This window comes from Hemicordylus capensis, chromosome 1, assembly GCF_027244095.1.
Source record: "Hemicordylus capensis ecotype Gifberg chromosome 1, rHemCap1.1.pri, whole genome shotgun sequence".
NCBI classification, from domain to species: domain Eukaryota; kingdom Metazoa; phylum Chordata; class Lepidosauria; order Squamata; family Cordylidae; genus Hemicordylus; species Hemicordylus capensis.
In genome coordinates, this window is record NC_069657.1 from 110,412,716 (window position 1) to 110,430,568 (window position 17,853).

At 47.1% G+C, this 17,853-nt stretch overlaps 1 protein-coding gene across 13 annotated transcripts in view; it reads right to left on the reverse strand.

Moving 5' to 3' along the window:
• Positions 1–16,191, reverse strand: part of PAX6 (paired box 6) — a 44,502-nt gene extending 28,311 nt beyond the window's left edge. For 4 of the 13 annotated variants that reach the window (XM_053286215.1, XM_053286211.1, XM_053286213.1 and 1 more), the window contains exons 1-4: positions 15,982–16,169; positions 5,554–5,699; positions 1,456–1,532; positions 971–1,025 (exon numbers count right to left, since the gene is read on the reverse strand). In XM_053286215.1, coding sequence (XP_053142190.1) covers positions 971–980 — 10 coding nt within the window. In that variant the 5' untranslated portion in view covers positions 981–1,025; positions 1,456–1,532; positions 5,554–5,699; positions 15,982–16,169. Of the gene's footprint in view, positions 1–970; positions 1,026–1,455; positions 1,533–5,553; positions 5,700–5,813; positions 6,011–10,392; positions 10,443–14,827; positions 14,927–15,981 lie in introns of those variants that run through there. The other 9 variants (XM_053286216.1, XM_053286214.1, XM_053286210.1 and 6 more) reach the window with 7 other exon arrangements.
• Positions 16,192–17,853: the final 1,662 nt, after the last annotated feature.

Genomic DNA, 17,853 nt, shown 5'->3' on the forward strand with positions numbered 1-17,853 from the left:
AATCCGCTCGATTTTAGTGGGACTTGCTTCCAAGTATCCAAGTTGGATTTTCAGAATGAGGTCTTAAACTGGTTTGCCCTCTGCCATCCGCATGTCTTTTAACAGCACCACCAGAAGCAGTCTCCTGTTTCTGCCCAGCTCAGACTCCAGTGGGTCACATGCAGTGGGTTGAATCCACCTATCTCTCGCCCCAAGGCACCCCCAGTGATCTACCTAGTCCTCCCTGCTCCAACATTGTGCACCGGATATCTAGGCCGTGAAGACTCCATCTCCGCGAGATCATTTGGGGGGAAGTCAGCACAGAGCACAGCCAAAGGAAAGGATCGGATTGTCACTTCTAGAAAACCCTCGGTCCAGAGGTGTGTGCCTTCCCTTCTCCTGACAGTCGGAGGCCTTTTCTCACACCAAGCCCACAAATGCTCACAAAGAGCCGATTTATTCCAGTGGCTGCAGAAGCGATCCATGACAAGTTGAATTCGAGTGGTCAATTCCACACTCAATGGGTGGCCCATCCGGGCAGACGCCATCAACAAAGCAGCTCACTTACTCCTTACTCCTCTTCCTAAGCACGGTTACTCGGAAGTAAGTCCCACGGAACTGAATGGCACATTCAAGTAAGCATGCTTCGGATCGTGGCCTTAGAAACTTCCTTTCCCTCCATCCGGACAAAGGAGGGAGTCGCAATACCATCTCCAGTTCCAAGACCTACACACTGCACTGCTGAAGCGAAGGGCTCAGAAGACATTCACTACTACCACTACCACCAACACCATCGGGGTGTTGCAACTGGCCTACCTTCGCCCCCTCCCCTTTCAATAAGAAACCACTTCCAGTACGATTAGTATTTTGAAAATGTGAAATCCTATCCCTTCCCCGCCTCCCCCCCCCACCACTCCCCTTCCCAACCCATCCGTTCAACTCTACCTTCCCAAGGCCGGCATAGCAGTGAAACAGAGAAAGAGTCACTTACTGTTCTGCATGGCGAATTGATGGAGCAAGATCCCACGTGGCTCGCTTATAGGATTCTATTAGTGATAAAACAGACATTAATCAGGGGAGCGAAGCGCATTGGCAGCTCCACTGTCCTGAGATCCAAGGCACCATTTGTTCTACTGGCCTCCCAATTAATGTCCATTTCTATTTTACCTTAGTTTTGAAAAGCACCTCCCTCCCCCCCCACACACACAACAAAAATACCACCGAAGGTCAATGATAACACCCTAACCCCCAAAGTTTCAGAATAACATCCAAGATAAATTATTTTTAAAGAAAGGATGGATTCCTCAGCACATTCCTTTGCAAATGACAGAAACATCCGTATTTGTTAATCTCCAATTAAATGTGCATTGCGTCGGATTCCTAAGTATTATCCTGATTTAGGAGAAGGAGGAGGAGGAAGAGGAAGAGGAGGAGGAGGAGGAGGAGGAAGAGGAGGAGGAGCTGCTTCAAACTTGCCTGATTTATGAGTGGACTCTCCTGTCATGCAATTTAACGACTCGCACATCTGCGCAGCGCTAGTTAAAGTCTTCCCTCTAGGATTAAAAAATAAGGAAATATTAAAGTATATATAAAAGCATATTAAGTACTTCTTTTAAAAGTATGTTCCCATCATCGTGCCGCTTCTCCAGAGGGTGTAGCATGGGGTAGGGGAAAAGGCAATTGAAAAGATTGCACACAAACACTCTGTCACACACCCCTTTCAACATATCCCGGAGTTTCTAGCTGGCCTTCTTGGAGCGCCTCCTGCAAGTCTAAAGAGTTCTGATCTGTGACACTTTTTGTGCCCGTATTTACAAACAGAACCTCGACTTTGAGTGGATGTGATTTTGCTGGAGTGAGCGGCGCGGCATCCTGGCCCTTGTTTAGAGCTGCACTTTAGGGGCCTTTTCTCTAAAGAGACGGCAAGAAGAGTTCGTGGCACTTTTGTTGGGGTTGGGGCGGGGGGGGGGACTTTCTGCAGTGCTTGTGCGCCAGTGCAAATCTGTTGCACATTTTTAAAAGAACATGTTGCACTAAAAAAAAAAGTTTGAAGTTTCTTTATACTTTTGACGCTGAGGGCTGTTGATTCCTTCAGTGGCACTAACAATCCCACCCCCCCCCCGAAGAGAGCGAGAGCGAGAGAGTAGGGGGAAATCCACTTATTGTGATTAACTTCTTTTTTGGTCTTTAGATCTTCCCCTTTTTCACTGTACTGTGACACACGCTGTCTACCTCGCCTCAGTGCTTTAAAAAGTAAGACCAGGAGGGGGTGAGAACTGGGAGTACAAAGCCTACAGAAGGCGAACAATGGCTTCCATTTTACTCCCCTACCCAAACCCAGAGCGCAAGACCCCAGCCAGCCTCCTCTTGAACGGGCAGCTCAGCTTCCCAACTCCACGTACCAACAACCCTCCAACTTACAAAGAGGAGGGAAAGAAGCCCCCTTCCTGCCTTCATTAGGGCCTGCTTTGACTCAGCGCCTGGACAACCCCAAATCTTGCCTTTGGCTCGCTGGTGTGTGTGTGTGTGTGAAGCAGCTGTAGGGGAAAAAAAAGTTCTGCTGATCTCGATGTATGCATGTATGTATGTATTTAATCCCAACTCTTTCTTTTAGGTTCCCAGCCTAGCAGGGGGAAAATAGAAAAGTAATTTCTCGTTATAAATATCTGGAGGTAATTATGTTACTGGTGTGAGTTGTTAGGGGTTGTAAAAAGATACAACAGCACGGCGGGGTGCTCAATTGGGGTGAGACAATTACAATAAAGAACCTATTCAAGAGGTTTTGCTTTAAAAAAAGAGGGGGGAGACTGAGAGAAATAGAGGAGGTAAAATAATGAAATAGTGGCAGCCTTCATTTTCCTCATCTCCCCCATTCCCCCCCCCTTATTTTTTGAAAGCTTTAAAAACAGCTTTTCTTTCTTTCTGGCTATAATGAATATTAATTTTACTTTTTCTGCATAGAAGGAAACCCACCGAGGTACTTTTCCCTGTTCCTAACTGGATCCGGTTTGATTTTTAGATGCTTTTCAAAACCATCTTGGTTCCATTAGAAAGAAAAGAAAAGAAAATCAACAACGGAAAAGGACTTTCTCGCAGCGTGAAGACTTCCAGTGGTAAATATTTACTCCGCTTTCGAGAGGCACCTGATTAGCTGCCGAGAGAAAGCTTGCCCGGGACCATCTTCAGAAGAATCGGTGCCACAACTCCCGATTCTCCAAGAGCCCCTTTAACACACTAAACACGTCTGTGTAGACACACACACACACACACGAATCGCTTGCAGACACACAGACTCCTAACCGTGAGAAGCAGAGGATTTTGTACAGAACCAGAGGGACCATTGTTAACATTTCTAGCCTCTGCTCCCAACTCAAGAGATTCATTTAAAAAAAAACCACCAAAACTTTGTCTGTATCTGAGAGAACAAAAGTCAACCACTTTTTGACAGCAAAATAAGCCGTCCCGTTATTTTGGTAAGTAGGTGATGGAAAGAATATAAAGAAAAATAAAGATCTTGCTTTTGAACCATTTTAAATCGTAAGACAAGCACCAAGCAAATCAAACCTTCTTCCCTTCCCCCACCCGGAAGCACAATAATGGTGGAGTTTTTCTCTCTGCCATCAAGCAGCTCCTTTTACTAATTTCTCGCAATATTTACAGTAATGAAAGAGATGCAGGTAAGCACACAGCAAACTGGAGCAGATCCGTGTTGGCTGGAAAGTTATAAGCGAAATGCAGCCTCCCACCTCCCCAGCCAGGCCTAATCTGCAAGTCGTTTTTAAATCTCAAAATCTGAATCTAATCTGATTCTGTTTGGGATTTGATCCTCCACTCCGTTGCAAACATAATTAGCTATTAAGATGACAAACGTTTACAATCCCGAGGCAAATAAGCAAAAGATAAACGCTAATCCATTGGCGTGGAGACGTTTGCAAAGGTCACCAGCTATAAAAATTTATTGCCAAAGACCACAATTATTATTTTAGGCCTATAAAGACCCACAGCCTGCAGCTTGGACTAATGGCTTAAGTTTATAGAAGCAACTGTCCGACCAACTCCAACTTAATTTTGAAACTGGGTTAAAAATTAGTTTCCTTTTAACACCCGATGTGAAAGCAGTTGAAAGCTAAATTGGAAGCCAGTGGGTTTATCATTTATATTAGGGATTCGATGTGCAGTCCTATTTCATGCAACTTTACTCAGAAGTACAGTCCCCCCCCCCCAACTTACTCGTAAAAATAATGGTGCATAATATTTCAGTTTTATTGTACGACGGAAAGGTGGCGTCTCTGAAAAAGTCTTAACTAGGGCCACAACATTGCCCTGTATTTTCAACGAGTCTGGGCGAACAATTGATAACTCCCCAAAGGAAATGTTATTTTGCAATTCCAAGATTTACCATTTCTTGCTTGAAAAAATAACAAGAAAATCCAGCTACCTAGAAACTTGCTGGAGAAGGCTATTGATCACAGGTAGCCGAAGTCCACAGAGTTTTGGTTTTTTTTAGCGCACAACTAAGGAAACCAAAAGATCACCGAGGCGCTGGAGGTGGAAAAGACGAAAGCTTAAAAAAACCCCAAAAAAACCAAAAAACCAGTTTTCACTTTTAACCGAGTGGTGATCGAGTTGGAAAGTTCTGCTCATTCACAGTTTCGTTGTGGACAAGTTTGGGAGGATCTCACGGCTGCTTGATTGAGAGTGACAGTCCTTCAGCTCTGCTCAGACCTTCCCGGATTCAACTACTGAGACCTGACTTGGCCTAGAATGTGACTCTGCCCCCCCGCCACCGTCTCTCTCTCTTCCCCCCCCCATTTCCTTATGGCCGGTTAGCTTGGTAAAATACATATGAAGGGAGAGGCGAGAGTTCCCTAAACAAGACTCCTTCACCACCGCGCGGACACACACACACACACACACACACACACACACACACACACACACACACACATACCGCATAAGCTTTGGGAGGTACCGAGCAAAAAAAGCAAGAAGCGGGGTGAGTAGGGTGTAAGGGAAAGGTACCAATTTCATATCGACCCGATTTCCCAAGAAAGCAAGTGGCAAAGGAGCGTCGAGCGGTCATAACCTCTCCGGAGCAGACAAAACAACAACAAAAATCCCTCCACAGGAGCCAGGTGTGATTCGATCTCGACTGTGTGTATTCAGATCCCCACCGCCTCGGCCGTGCCTATTGCCTTTTGCAAAATGGGGAAATCCTTTTGGATTGTTCTGCCCAGGAAAAGGCAATGCGAGTCTACTGTTGTTATTGCTGCTGCTGCTGCTGTTGCTGCTGCCATTGGTTTCCAAGTCGAGATGCTTTTCGAGAGAGTGGACAGAGAGAAAGAGAGAGAGGGCCGTGGACGGCTGGTGGGGGTGTGAAGTTAAAAGGACAAAGTCTGGGAGCCTTTGGGTTGGCATCTCCCCTTAGAAAACTCTCCCGGCATGTAAGACGTGGGGATCGGAAAAGTGGTGTGTGTGTGTGTGTGTAAGAGAGAGAGAGAAGGGGGAAGAGACCTGTCTAAACATTAAAATGAAAGGAAGGGAGAAGCGAGCAGAAGAAACGAGCAGACTCACCTTTCTGAGGCATCCTGTCTTGTTGTCAAAGCTCCTGTCAATAGTTTTAAAAAGCGCCCCTGATTTGAAATGATGGTGCCTTAAAAAGGGTTGCCAGTAAAAGAGTTTTTCTCCACTGAAGCTGCTGGTTGTGTGATCTTGAGTTCCTGGGAAGGAGACAGAGATTGACAATAAAATGTGCTGTCACTGACTGGAGAGGGAGAAAGAAAGAGGATGTGAGTGAAGTCGAGGAGAGAGGGAGAGGGAGAGACAGAGCACACCTATGCTGATTGGTGATGGTTCAAGTGTATTAATGTATGTGTGCCTGGTCTCTGCCTCGCCTCCACTGCTCTGCACTGGCCCATTAGCAAAGCCTGACCTCTGTCATCATCTTCCAGCAAAACACTTCCTCCCTGAGCCTTAACCAGAGCGGGAAATGAGGCTGAGCCAGGGCTCGCTTTTCAAACCCACTAATCACTCCACGCATGCAAATGCTCCGCTCGCTCCCACACAAAATATTGCTTTATGCAAAGCAACGCCATTGCCTCCCAGCTGCCGATTGGATGCTCACTCACACTGCCTGGTTCAATTGGCCCATTTGTTTGAATATGAATGCACTGGCTTCTCTCTCTCCCCCCCCCCGCCCCCACCGCCACACAATCTCCCAGCTCCTCCTCGCTTCGGTTCCACCTCCCCCGCCCCCTTTGCCCTGGGTTTCTCTTCTAGAGCTCAGATCGGAGACTCCGGGACATATGATTAGCGGGCCATCACCTTCTCTGCTGTATGGACTTCGGGACAATCCCTTCGTGGTTCGGCTCAGGTCTTCCAAAATAAAGCGATGGGGGCCCGCCTGAACTCCCCCCTCCCCGCCAATGTGCTGGAGCCAAAGTGCTTCCTTGCCTCCAACTAAAATATCAACTCTGCTCACACCCGCCCCCTCCCTTTGAATTAGGGCCTGGAGTAAATAAATAACGTGGCTTGGAAAACGAGTGCCCTTTTCTTTCCAAGGCGATCTAGGTTTGTGTGGGCGGATGGGAAGGGGGAGAAGCAGGGAGAGGGGGCGCGCGATCTATTTGCATTTAAACAGTTAGCTCCCACCAGACAATGGAGATAAGGGAAAAATAACATTCAAATGGTAACGACATAAATATTTGGGAGACAGGCGCTTTGTCAACCGGGAATCGCCTGGAGGTAGCCAAGTCCACAGTTGGGTGTGTGGGTATTCCCCCCCCCCTTCTTTTCTCTAAATGTGGTGGAGAAGGGAAGCTTTCGCTCTCCGCTGCCTGAAAAGTGCAGAGCAAATACACAATTTACTTTGTGTATTGAGAGCTCTTGTGAAAGGCCCTGAAGAGTCCTTTCCCAAACACTCCCAAACTTCTTCCACGTGCCGTTTGTTGACTAAGAGCTGTTGTGTCCCGTCCCACTGCTCTTGCAGACGCTACAAGGAGGGGAAGGAAGAGAGGTGGGGGAGGGATAATGGGGGGGCACTCCAGTGGAAGGGTCGGTGGGGGGGGGAGGTATGCGTCTTGCTTGCACCAGCTTTAACTCACTCATGCACTGCTCTCTCTCGCTCTCTCTCCCTCTCCCTCCTGCCAGAGCAAGCAGGGGCCGAAGGAAAGCAAATGACTTTGCTGCTCTGACCACACACCACTACAAGTTCATTTGTTGAATGGCGGAGTATTAAGACACACCTCAGTAAACTCCAAAGCAACCCCTCCGCGCCTGCATTTAAGGTGACACCGGCAGCACCAGTTTGAGCTCAGGGTGTCCCGATCGTTTATGGCGAGTGCTCCGGGAGGCGGGGGGTTGGAGTGAGGTGGGGTGGGGGGCGGTGGATGAACTTCCACACACATACACAAAGAGTAGAGAGAGGAGGGGGGCAAGGAGGAGGGGGGAAGGAAGGCAGCCCCCAGAAATTCCAGGATGCTAAAAGTGGCGAAGGAAAGCGGCTGGGGTGGGTGGGGGGTGGGACACGAACGCGCCAAGCATAAAATGAAGTCGTAGGCCCGCATACACTTGACTTCTCTTGACATGTGAAAAGTGCTAAAAGTCAGAGCTCATCAATAAAGTAGCCGGCGATTGAATGAGGGCCCTGACAACCATTGCATTCTTCAATAAAGTACAATGAGGAGACAAACGACTCTGCCAAGGAGTTTGCATGGGAGTGAAAGGACGCCTCAATAGGAGCTGGATAATGGGCTGCCAGGCCGTCATGCACTGTCATCTCCAGCCCTGCAGAGAAGCTACCGCGGCCCCTAATAGCACAAAATGGGCTCTTAAGAGACTACTGGGCGATTCCTCTCTGGGATGTGTGTGTGTGTGTGTGTGTCTGCTCCCCACTTCTTCCAACCTCCTTCCATCCCTCTTGTGCCAATTTGCCTTGATGCTGATTACCTCTAATGTGTGGGGCTGTGCTTCCCTGGGTCTTGTTTTTATCCTTGGGGTGGGGGAGAAGAGGAAGATGAGGCGGCAAGGAAGGCTGGAATTTAAAATCAGGACTCTCTCCTGGTTTCCTTTTTTATTTTATTTTTTATTTTTTTTAAAAAGGCCACTGATTTTAAACTTGTTGGTGCACTGACTTTTGCAACATGGGCCATTCTGCAAGCAGGAAGGGGGAAATCTCCTGCAAACGTTATTCAGGAAGACTGGTTGGGGGTGGGGTGCCTCCCCCCACTATTGATCACCTTTTCATTTGCTGATCTTTTCTTTCCCCCTTCCTTCTCGTTTTTGATGGGGTGGTCAACCCAACATTGCTGCCATCCTCGATAACACAGGACACTTCAGTTTGCTGAAGAAAAGAGAGCTTCGGTTGATTGGCCAAATCATTTACCTCCAGCTACAATAGTTCAGGCCCCAGGCAATCTGCATTTTCTCCTCCTAGCTGGGCACATTCTTTTGATTTTATTTAAACCGGAGCCGGATATAGTGTTGGAAAGTTGGAAAGAGGAGAACATTCTAATAGGACTTCCCGAAAGGTAGGTAGGAACTTGAGAATTCTCCTAGCTGGGGGCACTGCTACCGATAGGTGTTTGTATGTTTGCGATTATTGTTTGGGCCATTTCATTTCTCGGTGCCAAACCATTCCTTCTTCCCTTGCCTGTCTGTCTCTATCTCCCGCCCCACTCTCGAAACGGTCCCCAAAAGTTTGAACACTGCTAATTTCTGCAGAAAGTTCTCTCTCCACGCCCCCCTCCTCCTCCGCCAGCTCTTCACATCTAAATCTTGGACTGCAGTCCTGCTCCATTCAACTCCATGGGAATTTTGCAATTGACTTCAATAGGGGCAAGCTTGTTCAAAGTGCACCAAAGGAGATCTTTGCAGAGAGATCAAAATGGAAAGAAAACATAGATTACCAAGCCAATGCCTTGCTTGCCTCGCGGGTTTCCCCCGAAGAGTTGCCGCTGCGGGATTGCTTAGCGAAGTGCCTTGAAAAGACCCGGCTCCCTCTAGTTAGTGCTCTGCAAACCTACCCGTCAGTTCTTTTGTTTTGTTTGTTTGTTTTGCATCTTTAAAAACTCCGATTTTTAAAAAATTGCTAACAAAACAAAACAGAATAGTAATTTCCAAAGCTCTTCAGAATGTTGCAGTTATTGTATGTGTGTGTGTATATATATATATATATATAGAGAGAGAGAGAGAGAGAGAGAGAGTTTCTAGTCCTCTGGCAATCAGATTAATCCTTGTTTTTCTTTCTCGTCACAAACACATTTTAACTCCTCCTCCAAAAACAGAAAGAAAAGGAGGAGAGGGGCAAAGAAAGAAAGAAAGAAAGAAAGAAAGAAATCACGATGATGAGTTTTGTCCAGATCTACAGGCAAATATCATTTTTACAGCCATTCAATTAGCAGTCCTTTGGCTTAGCACCTTCTTATGCTTCGTCTCCAGAATAAAGAAACCGTAATCTTGTTGCTATTTTCCCCGAGGGCACAGTGAGCTTTGTGCCCCTTCCTCCCCGCCACCCCATCTCCGTTTTTGTAAAAGCTAGAAACAAATAACAACAACAACAACGGGAGGGAGACGGCGAATAATCTGACGTCATTCCAGAGATGGGAATGGAAGGGGAAGCGAAGTGCCACAAAAGAGGAGAAAAAGATGGGTTGCCTCTGATTTATCAGCACGCTGGAGACCGGAGAGCGAGGGAAGGCGAAGGAGCCTCAGGAGCTAAGAAAGCAAACCTTGAAAGGAGAGGAGGGCGGCCAGGCGGGGTGTGGAGGGGGAGGGAATGAGACCCAAGGGGAGGAAGGGCCTGCTTGGAAATGTGTATGTCTGAAAGACAGTGGGGCAGGCAGAGAAAAAGGAGTGTAGGATGCGGGTGTGAGAAAGGAAAGTGGTATTTGCGGGGAAAGTTGGGGAGGGAGGGGAGGAAAGAGGAGAGGAACAGATCTGTGTGTGTGTGTGTAAGAGGTGGGGAAGACTCGTGTAAAAAGATGGGTGTGAGAAAGGAACTTCGGATGTGTCCTGAGGAGAAAGCAGGGAGGGGAACCAAGTTGAGTTTTCCAGGTAGGTTTTCTTGGGAGTAACTCCCACTGAACCCAGGTCAGGTGGAGTCATGCCTGAGCCGAACTGTTGGGAAGCGGAGTTGGGAGATCCTCCAAGGAGGTGCTGCTGAGCGGGGGGTCGCCACCACGTGTCCAGGGAGAGGACGGTTGCGGTGCAAAAGACACGCGGGGCTGTGGAGGAGGTGCGTCTGGAGAGCGGCTGGCTTGCTGGCCGCCGGGCCGCTCTCTGTGCCAGGCAGGTCCTCGGCCAGCCCTGGGGCTTCTCCTTCCGCCAGCAGGGGCTGGGCTGCTCCCCGGCGGCGGCAGCCTCTCGGAGGAGGGAGCGCTCCCAGTGACGAGCCTGCGGTCTCTGAAATATTACCTGCTCTCAAACGTACAGACCAGGAAGGCTCTCTCCAGCTGAGTTCCCAACTCGAAGGACGCCATTTTAACTCGGTGTGGCTCAGGTTATAAAAGCGGGGCGGGGTGTGTGTGTGTCATTTGTTTGTTCTTCAGAAAGGCACTTTAGGGATTTATTTATTTTAAAAAATCATGTAAGGTGTAAAAAATGAGAAGCGCCTGATAACCACGTCGCCTTGCGGCCGCCTTGTAAAACAGCCTTGAAAAACAGGTGGCTTGCCAGGAACTCTGAACTTGAGAGATAACTTGCGAAAGTTGCGGGAGAGCTCTGGGGCGGTTCCTTGAAACACTGAACTCTTGCCAAGGACAAATCCAAACCGATGGAGCGAGGAGCGGGAGGGGGGAGGGGAGAGGGGGGAGATCAAGCATCCTTCTTGGGGTGACGGATTATTAGAAACCCGTTTGCCTGGGGAGTGAAGACCGTGTGTGTGTGTGTGTGTGTGTGTGTGTGTGTGTGTGTGTGTGTGTGTAGGGGGGTGTCTTTTATTCCAGAGATACCTTTCGAGGGCGGGGGGAGCCCGCTGGGAAAGGACTTGGGATGGCAAAGGCATTAGAATCCCATGAGGTTGGTATCCTGTCCACCTTGTCTGCAAGACCTGGAAGGAGGGGAACTTAAAAGGGATGTCCTGATAGTGAGTGGATTTCTAAATAGACGCGCAGGGCCTTATTCCCATCCTGTTTACAAGGAAACGTCGCCGTCAGTTCAGTTCAGGGGGGCTAAGTCCGGAGTAAGCGTGCCTCGGATCGTGCCTTTTCTGCCCTGATGGGGCTGTAAAATACTTACAACTCCACATTCCAACAGGGGAGCCGGGTTGGTTGGTCGGTGGCAGGAAGACCCACCTTACAGGCGGACAGATTGGTGATGGGGCCAGCCGCTTTCGTGGACTCCGGCGGAGGCATAAGGTGTTTTCTGATTACTGGGTGTTAACTGAGGATTACACTTCATGCCTCTACTCCACGAAGCTTGTGCCACAAGAAAGGCTTAAAGGTGCCATCTTCTTGTTATTACCACTAGAGCAACAATGTTTGAATGCTCTGGGATTTCCCACCTCCCTTTATTTATTTTTTTAAACTTTTAGTGAAATTCAGTTTGATCTCTCAGAAATGTCTCGAGTACTGCTTAAGCCTCTTTAGACAAGAGAATAAAGTTAACTGAGGAAGTCTGATTTAGAACTTTCGAGTGGAGAAAGATGGGTCCTAGATTGCCTAGAGAGTCATCAGATTGCCTAAGAAGTATCTTCAATTGCCTGGAGTAGTGAAAGCGGGTGGTATCTGGACACGAATGTTCAGGATCTACGATCTCTTTTTTTTGTAGTCAACACACAGAAAGTGCATATTGAAAGGAGATGATGCGATATATATATATATGTTTATGTGTATGCGTGTGTGAATATATATATATATATATATATATATATATATATATATATATGAATGAAAGCACCTACACACTTACTTAAATTAAGGACTGCACCGTATGTCTATTTGTCCGGAAGAGCAAAAAAGAAGAAGAGGCGGGGAGAAATTTGACTAAATAATAGTCACTGCTTTGATGCTGTCATTTGATCTCAGGAGTTGCTATTCATTTGTCAGGGACACACACAAAAAAGCCCCTTCCTACCTCCCCCTCCCTTCCTAGGCTCAGGAATCGCTGAGTTAGGTACTCCCCGATCGTCTCATTGTATTAATATCTGACTTGCAAACCACCTTTTTTAATACCCAGAAAAATGCTTAAAGTCCTCTTGTCCAGTTCAGTCTCAAACTGAAGAGATACACAGACCCTGACGTGTTAGACTACAATGCTTTTGCCTTCGGGATACCGAATGCCGAGTTGGATATGAAGAAGGAGCGCTTGAAACCTCTAATGCGCCGGACACTGAGTTAAATGGAGCTTTGGCGAGTTTAGAAACAATCTGCAAAAAGTTTGGAATCGATTTAACCTCTTTGACGTCGGGCATTTTGCAAGAAGGCGCAACCTTTTGTGTGCAAGGATTTAAAAAAAGAAGAGAGAGAAAGAGAAAAGAAAGGAATCAATTTATAGTCCCTGGAAAAAAACGGCAAGATCCCTGGTTGTGGATTTTGGTTTTTACCAGTTGCGAAAGGTTTGATATTTATAATGTCTACACATTTTTTACTTTTTTTTTTTTTGACTGAGGGATATTTTGCAAATTGACATACTACAAATTCTTCCAAAAAAGTGTTGGGGGGTGGGGGGTGGAACTCACCAGCAAAGCGCATCCTGACGGGCTTTTAAAATGCTATTGATTGGGACAAGCTGTTCAAAACCCCAGTAACAGTTAATCTGCCTGTTAATCAAGGCACTAAGGAGCTCAATGCGAGTTTTATTAGCGACTGGAGAACACAGCGGCAGAAAGGATCAAAAGACTTGCCCCCTTGATATTTGTCAAACCAGCCTCCCTCAAAAAATATATTTTCAATTACAGAGCAATTCTTAGCTTATCATCACCGCCTAACAGAAACACGCAGATGGTTTCACAAACGCTGCCAGAACAGCCGGAGCAAAGACAGAGGAGAGGAATAGTCACCAAATCCCACGCTTGACCAAAGGCAGGACTTCGGGTGTGAGAATAAACATTAACCCCAGGGCCAACATCATATTATTATTTTCCTCGTTTCTATTTACCATTTGGAATTTGGGAGAGGAAAGCAAGATGTGGAAATCCTAAAACAATTAGGACCATCCAATTGTCCTTTTAATGGTTCTGCCTGTTTGGGAACTGAACACTTTAAATGATTTTGCAGTCAACAAAAAATAATTGGAGGGTGGGAATTTGCTGGGTTGTGTTTTCTCATCTACATTTTTAAAATTAGATGTTAAACCTCATCCTCAACACACTTTTTAAAGTGACGTGCCCCGGTTCAAAGCTGGCCCGCCCTGCAAGCTGAATTTCAATTAAGGTAAAGGTGGAGAAATATTATTCCGTCTGCGAAAATCAACATTTTGATCTTGTCATTTTTAATGCGAACCGATGGCGCTGGATGTCAACGAGATATGCATATAAAAGACTATGTGGTCAGAGGTAATTATGTCACAGCTTTTTCTCGTCGTGACAGCTGGATAAACACAATCTCCAATAAACATCTCTAATTAGGGAGGAGGACCTGCGAGGCTGGGTGTTTGATTTATTACTCACCCAGAATGTCCATTTACCGGTGGAGATTAGAGTGGACTTTCCCCCCTCCTTTTTTTGGTGCCAAAGCACCTTAAGGGATTTGGTGTGTAGAGGCTGAGGGGCTGGGGAAGGCAAAGCGTTACAGCTTGATCCAGGAGAGTGAATGGAAGAGAAAGAAAGAAAAAAAAATGCCATTATCCTACTAATCCTTTTTCTCCTAATTAAGTTTTTTTAAAAAAATCTAGATTTTAAAGCACAGTTTACCTGCCCTGGGTTGGAATCCTAACCCTACTTACCTACTATTCCACTCGGTTTACTCTCAAGTAAGCGTGCGCACTGCATTGCAGCCTCACTTCTTGGGAAGGATGTTCAGGATTCCACTTGAGCAGCCCAAGCCTAACTATATATACTCGGAACCGTAAGTCCGATGGCTTGCTTTCAGGCAAAGCTGTTTAAGACGACATCCCACAGCAGTTAAATTGAGCGTCTATATTTACACTTCTACTTAAACGGCACTCAGTAGCATCCCGCCCCCATCCAACAAACACGATTTTCTTCCACTCTCAACCACAAAAAACTACCAAGGAAAGAGGCAACAGTTTTCCACCTGCTACTTTCCGCACAATTTTCAGCCGATGACAATTCATTTATTCAAGCTACTGCTCCTCATTGAAAACAAAAGGTGTATATATATATACGCGCACATGTTTAAAGGGAGTTTAAGATCCAGGGGTCTGCTACCAAACTAGAAAGTTTCTTCTAGATAAATTTAACCCGACGGCAACAACAAAACAGGCGACAAACAAGCCTATATTCATCCTTCCCTCAGTTTTGTTCTTTTAAAATAAAGCACCATCTGCATTTTCTAAAGCGCACGAACACTTAAGGCCGCAGCCAGTGTATACAACCTGGACACAAACTCTGTCTACACACATCGCCTAGAAACAACTCCTATTGATCTCTATGGGACTGATGTACAAGAGAAGATCGACGCGTCAGGCTAAGACTCGTTTACTCGGGAGTAATCCTGGTTGAATTACTGGGTGGCTCCACTCCTTCAGTGGTCAGTACTCTGTTTTGACTTCAGTGGGTCCCAAGCCGACTTGGAGGAGGCATTTGGGCTCAGCTGGCTGCCGATCTAGCAGTAAAAAGCGCGCGCGGCTTGCTTAAATGCCCTTTACCACCACCCATCCCACAAAACTTCTCAACTTTACTGAGGCAGCCGCTGCCGCCGCCGCTGCCTGGCTGTGCCGGAGACATTACCTTGTCTGACACTCTGGGGTGCCCCGAAGTCGGTGTCCCAGCGGACAATCTCCCTTTCCACGCCTAAGCCCAGGAGACGCAGCGAGCAGAGCCATCCAGGACTGGGAGAGGAAATCTGAGAGGCTTGCAAACCCAACACGCCAAGTTGGACCGAACACGTGGAGGAACTAGCAAGGCACGCCCTGCAGAGGAGCAGGACTCCAGTTCGGATTGAAGGGGCAAGGGGGGAAATCCAAATGCAACAATTCACCCGAAGGGTCTTTTGTGCTTTGCTCTGCCCGAAAAGCAAACCCGCAATGCCCCCTGTGGCAAGGCTCCAGTCCTTTCCACTGCCCAGAAGCCCAAGGCGAGCAGGGTGTGACGGAGCTCTGTGTAATCCGAAGCCCCTTTTCGTTCTACCTCAGTGGAAATCGTTAATTATTAGGTCTTCCTAAGGAAAGCTCAAATCACACGGTCTGGGGATTGAAAACGCGACCCAACTATGCGAGCCGCATTCTTTCATTTCTGCCTGAACTTCGGAGCGCCCAATCATGGGTTGAGGCTGTTGGTTAGTTCAAAGATCAACTTTCCCCCTCCACATCCCCCCACCCCCCACCGGTAACAACCACCGGACGAATTCGAGCCTGTGTTTCCAAACAAGGCACCTCCAAGCTACAGATGTCACCGCAGTTTAACAAGCGCCCCCCCAGCCCCTTCTCTCTCTTTTCCTTTTCCACCTGTTGTACAGTATTTTATACACACACCCAATCCGATGTTAGAATGTGACACAATGTTGCAAAGTGACCCTGTTTGTCACCCGCAATTAATACTCTACCCAGGTTCCCGATCCCAAACACGGGAGATCTCACTCCCAGGACCGGCAGATGTGAAGGATTGGCTCGCAGCACAACCCCCCCGCCCCAAATTATTGAAACAAATATTAACACTTTATCGGGCTTGGCAAAAGAGAGACGAGAGGAGTGTGTGTGTGTGTGTGTGTGTGTGTGTGTGAGTGAGAGAGAGAGAGAGAGAGAGAGAGAGAGAGAGAGAGAGAGAGAGAGAGAGAGTTGATGTGTGTAGAAAAAGGAAAATTAAAATCCAGAAGAGAATTCGGTAGCTTTAGGAGAAATTCGGTAACTCCCCAAACGACTGGATAAAAAGCATCAAATGCTTACCTGTTAGAGAGAGGGCAGGCAGAATCGTATGATCCCCGGTTTCCCAATTCCGCCTCTGAGAGTCGGTAACTGGCAAGTTTGATCGCCAATTTCTACATAAGAATCTGCCACACAGTTTAAATGTCAATGACAATAAAAAAAGAGGGTGCTTGGCTTTGCACTAACTTTCCCTTAATATCAGCGCCAGCGCCTCCCTCATTGGCTGGGCTGCCCCGGTGACGTCACGGCGGACAATAGTTAGAGCTGAGCTAATAAGAAATTTTAGACAACAAGGAGCACATCGGGCCGGATTATTCACCTTCCCATGACCAGTGGAGCGGCTTTGGGGCGAGGTACAGCCAGGTGGACACTGACATTCGCCATTTGCTCGCTCGCTCTGTCTAACAAAAACATGTTGCCTTATAGATCACACCATCAAATATCCCCCAGGTTGGTCCATGTAGCAGTCTAACGCACAAGCGTTTCTCCCGCATAGAAGAGGTGCCAGAGGTTCTTTTGAAAACGATGCTCTGTCTGTACATTTCTGCGGGATCTTTTGCCTTTTGTCACTTTACCTGATCGCACATAAATTCTTTCCTGGTCTTTCACCTGTAGAGCGGAAGGTCTCTTCTTTTCTCCGTCTTCTGTAAACAGGGAAGTCCGCAGGTTTAATTATGACGCAGCATCTTTGATGTGGCAGACGCAGAGAGGTCACTGGACGTTTGGGTCTGGAGAAGAGCTACCAAAGGGGGCGAAGCCGTCGACTCTCCCTGACCGTCCGAAGTCGAAGGTTGGTCTTTCTATCTGAGCTTCTCCAGATTTCTAAAAGCCCCTTCCCTCCCCCCTCCCCCCACGCCCACGGCTCCGTTCTTAATAAAAACCAACCTTTATAACTGTGTTTCTAGGTTTCTGTTTCTGGAACGATGTCAGTCAGGGAGAAAATCCAATTTGTGCTTGTGGATGCCCACCTGGGTTGTGGCAGTGGCGAAGACTAGGGTCACAAGACAGTTCGGTGTATCCAACAGCATCCCCACCTAAACAGGCGGTGTTTGCCTGGATTTCCAATGGAATTTGAAAATCGGTGTAGAATCCTGCAGTTATTTAAAAAGCCGTATATTAAAAGAAAAAGAAAGATACTTAGTGTCTGGACTTTTACTTTGGATTCTTAAAAAACAAAAACACGGAGGTGGTTGAGGTGAGTTGAAATTTTCGGGCAAAGGTCCTAGCAGGTTTAAATGAGAACCAGCGGGTCGATGGATCTATGCTTGTTTGCTCTCTCCCCCCCGCCACTTTCTCCTTACCTTAAAAATTAGGAGCCCGACCCAGCCAAAGTTCATTTTACATTCCACTGATTTCAAAGGGAGGATGACGCGCTCCCTCGTATCTTCCTCTGAAATTAATGGGACATGATAAAAGATCTAATATTGTCTGAATCCTGCTCAGAGTTAGTTCGCCGAGTAAGATCTAAACAAAATGCCGCCTGTTACTTGTTTACTATTACATATATGGGATAATACTGCACGGAAGGCTGGTGAAATGATGAGAATTGCATTCATCTGTACACTAATGCTGTGTAAGCAGACTTCTAGGCCGCGTCGTTCATTTACATCAACCATGTCCCCATTTTTTTGTGTGTGTGTGAAGAACGGTGAAAAGGACATTTTAAACACAAACCTGATGGTGTTCTTTGCCACGTTTTCTGGCAGGCCGTGAAACAAGCGCCCCTCCCCTGTCATAACACTTCTGCGCAAGATCTATGGAAATATTCTGCGCAAGACTCATCGAAATCCAGGGGAACTCTAAAAAGGTTGGGTCTTTTGTCTTGCTGGCAATTAGTTATCAGGGAAACACCGGAGAGTCCTTTTAAACTAGGTAGAGTTGTCTTCAGACAAC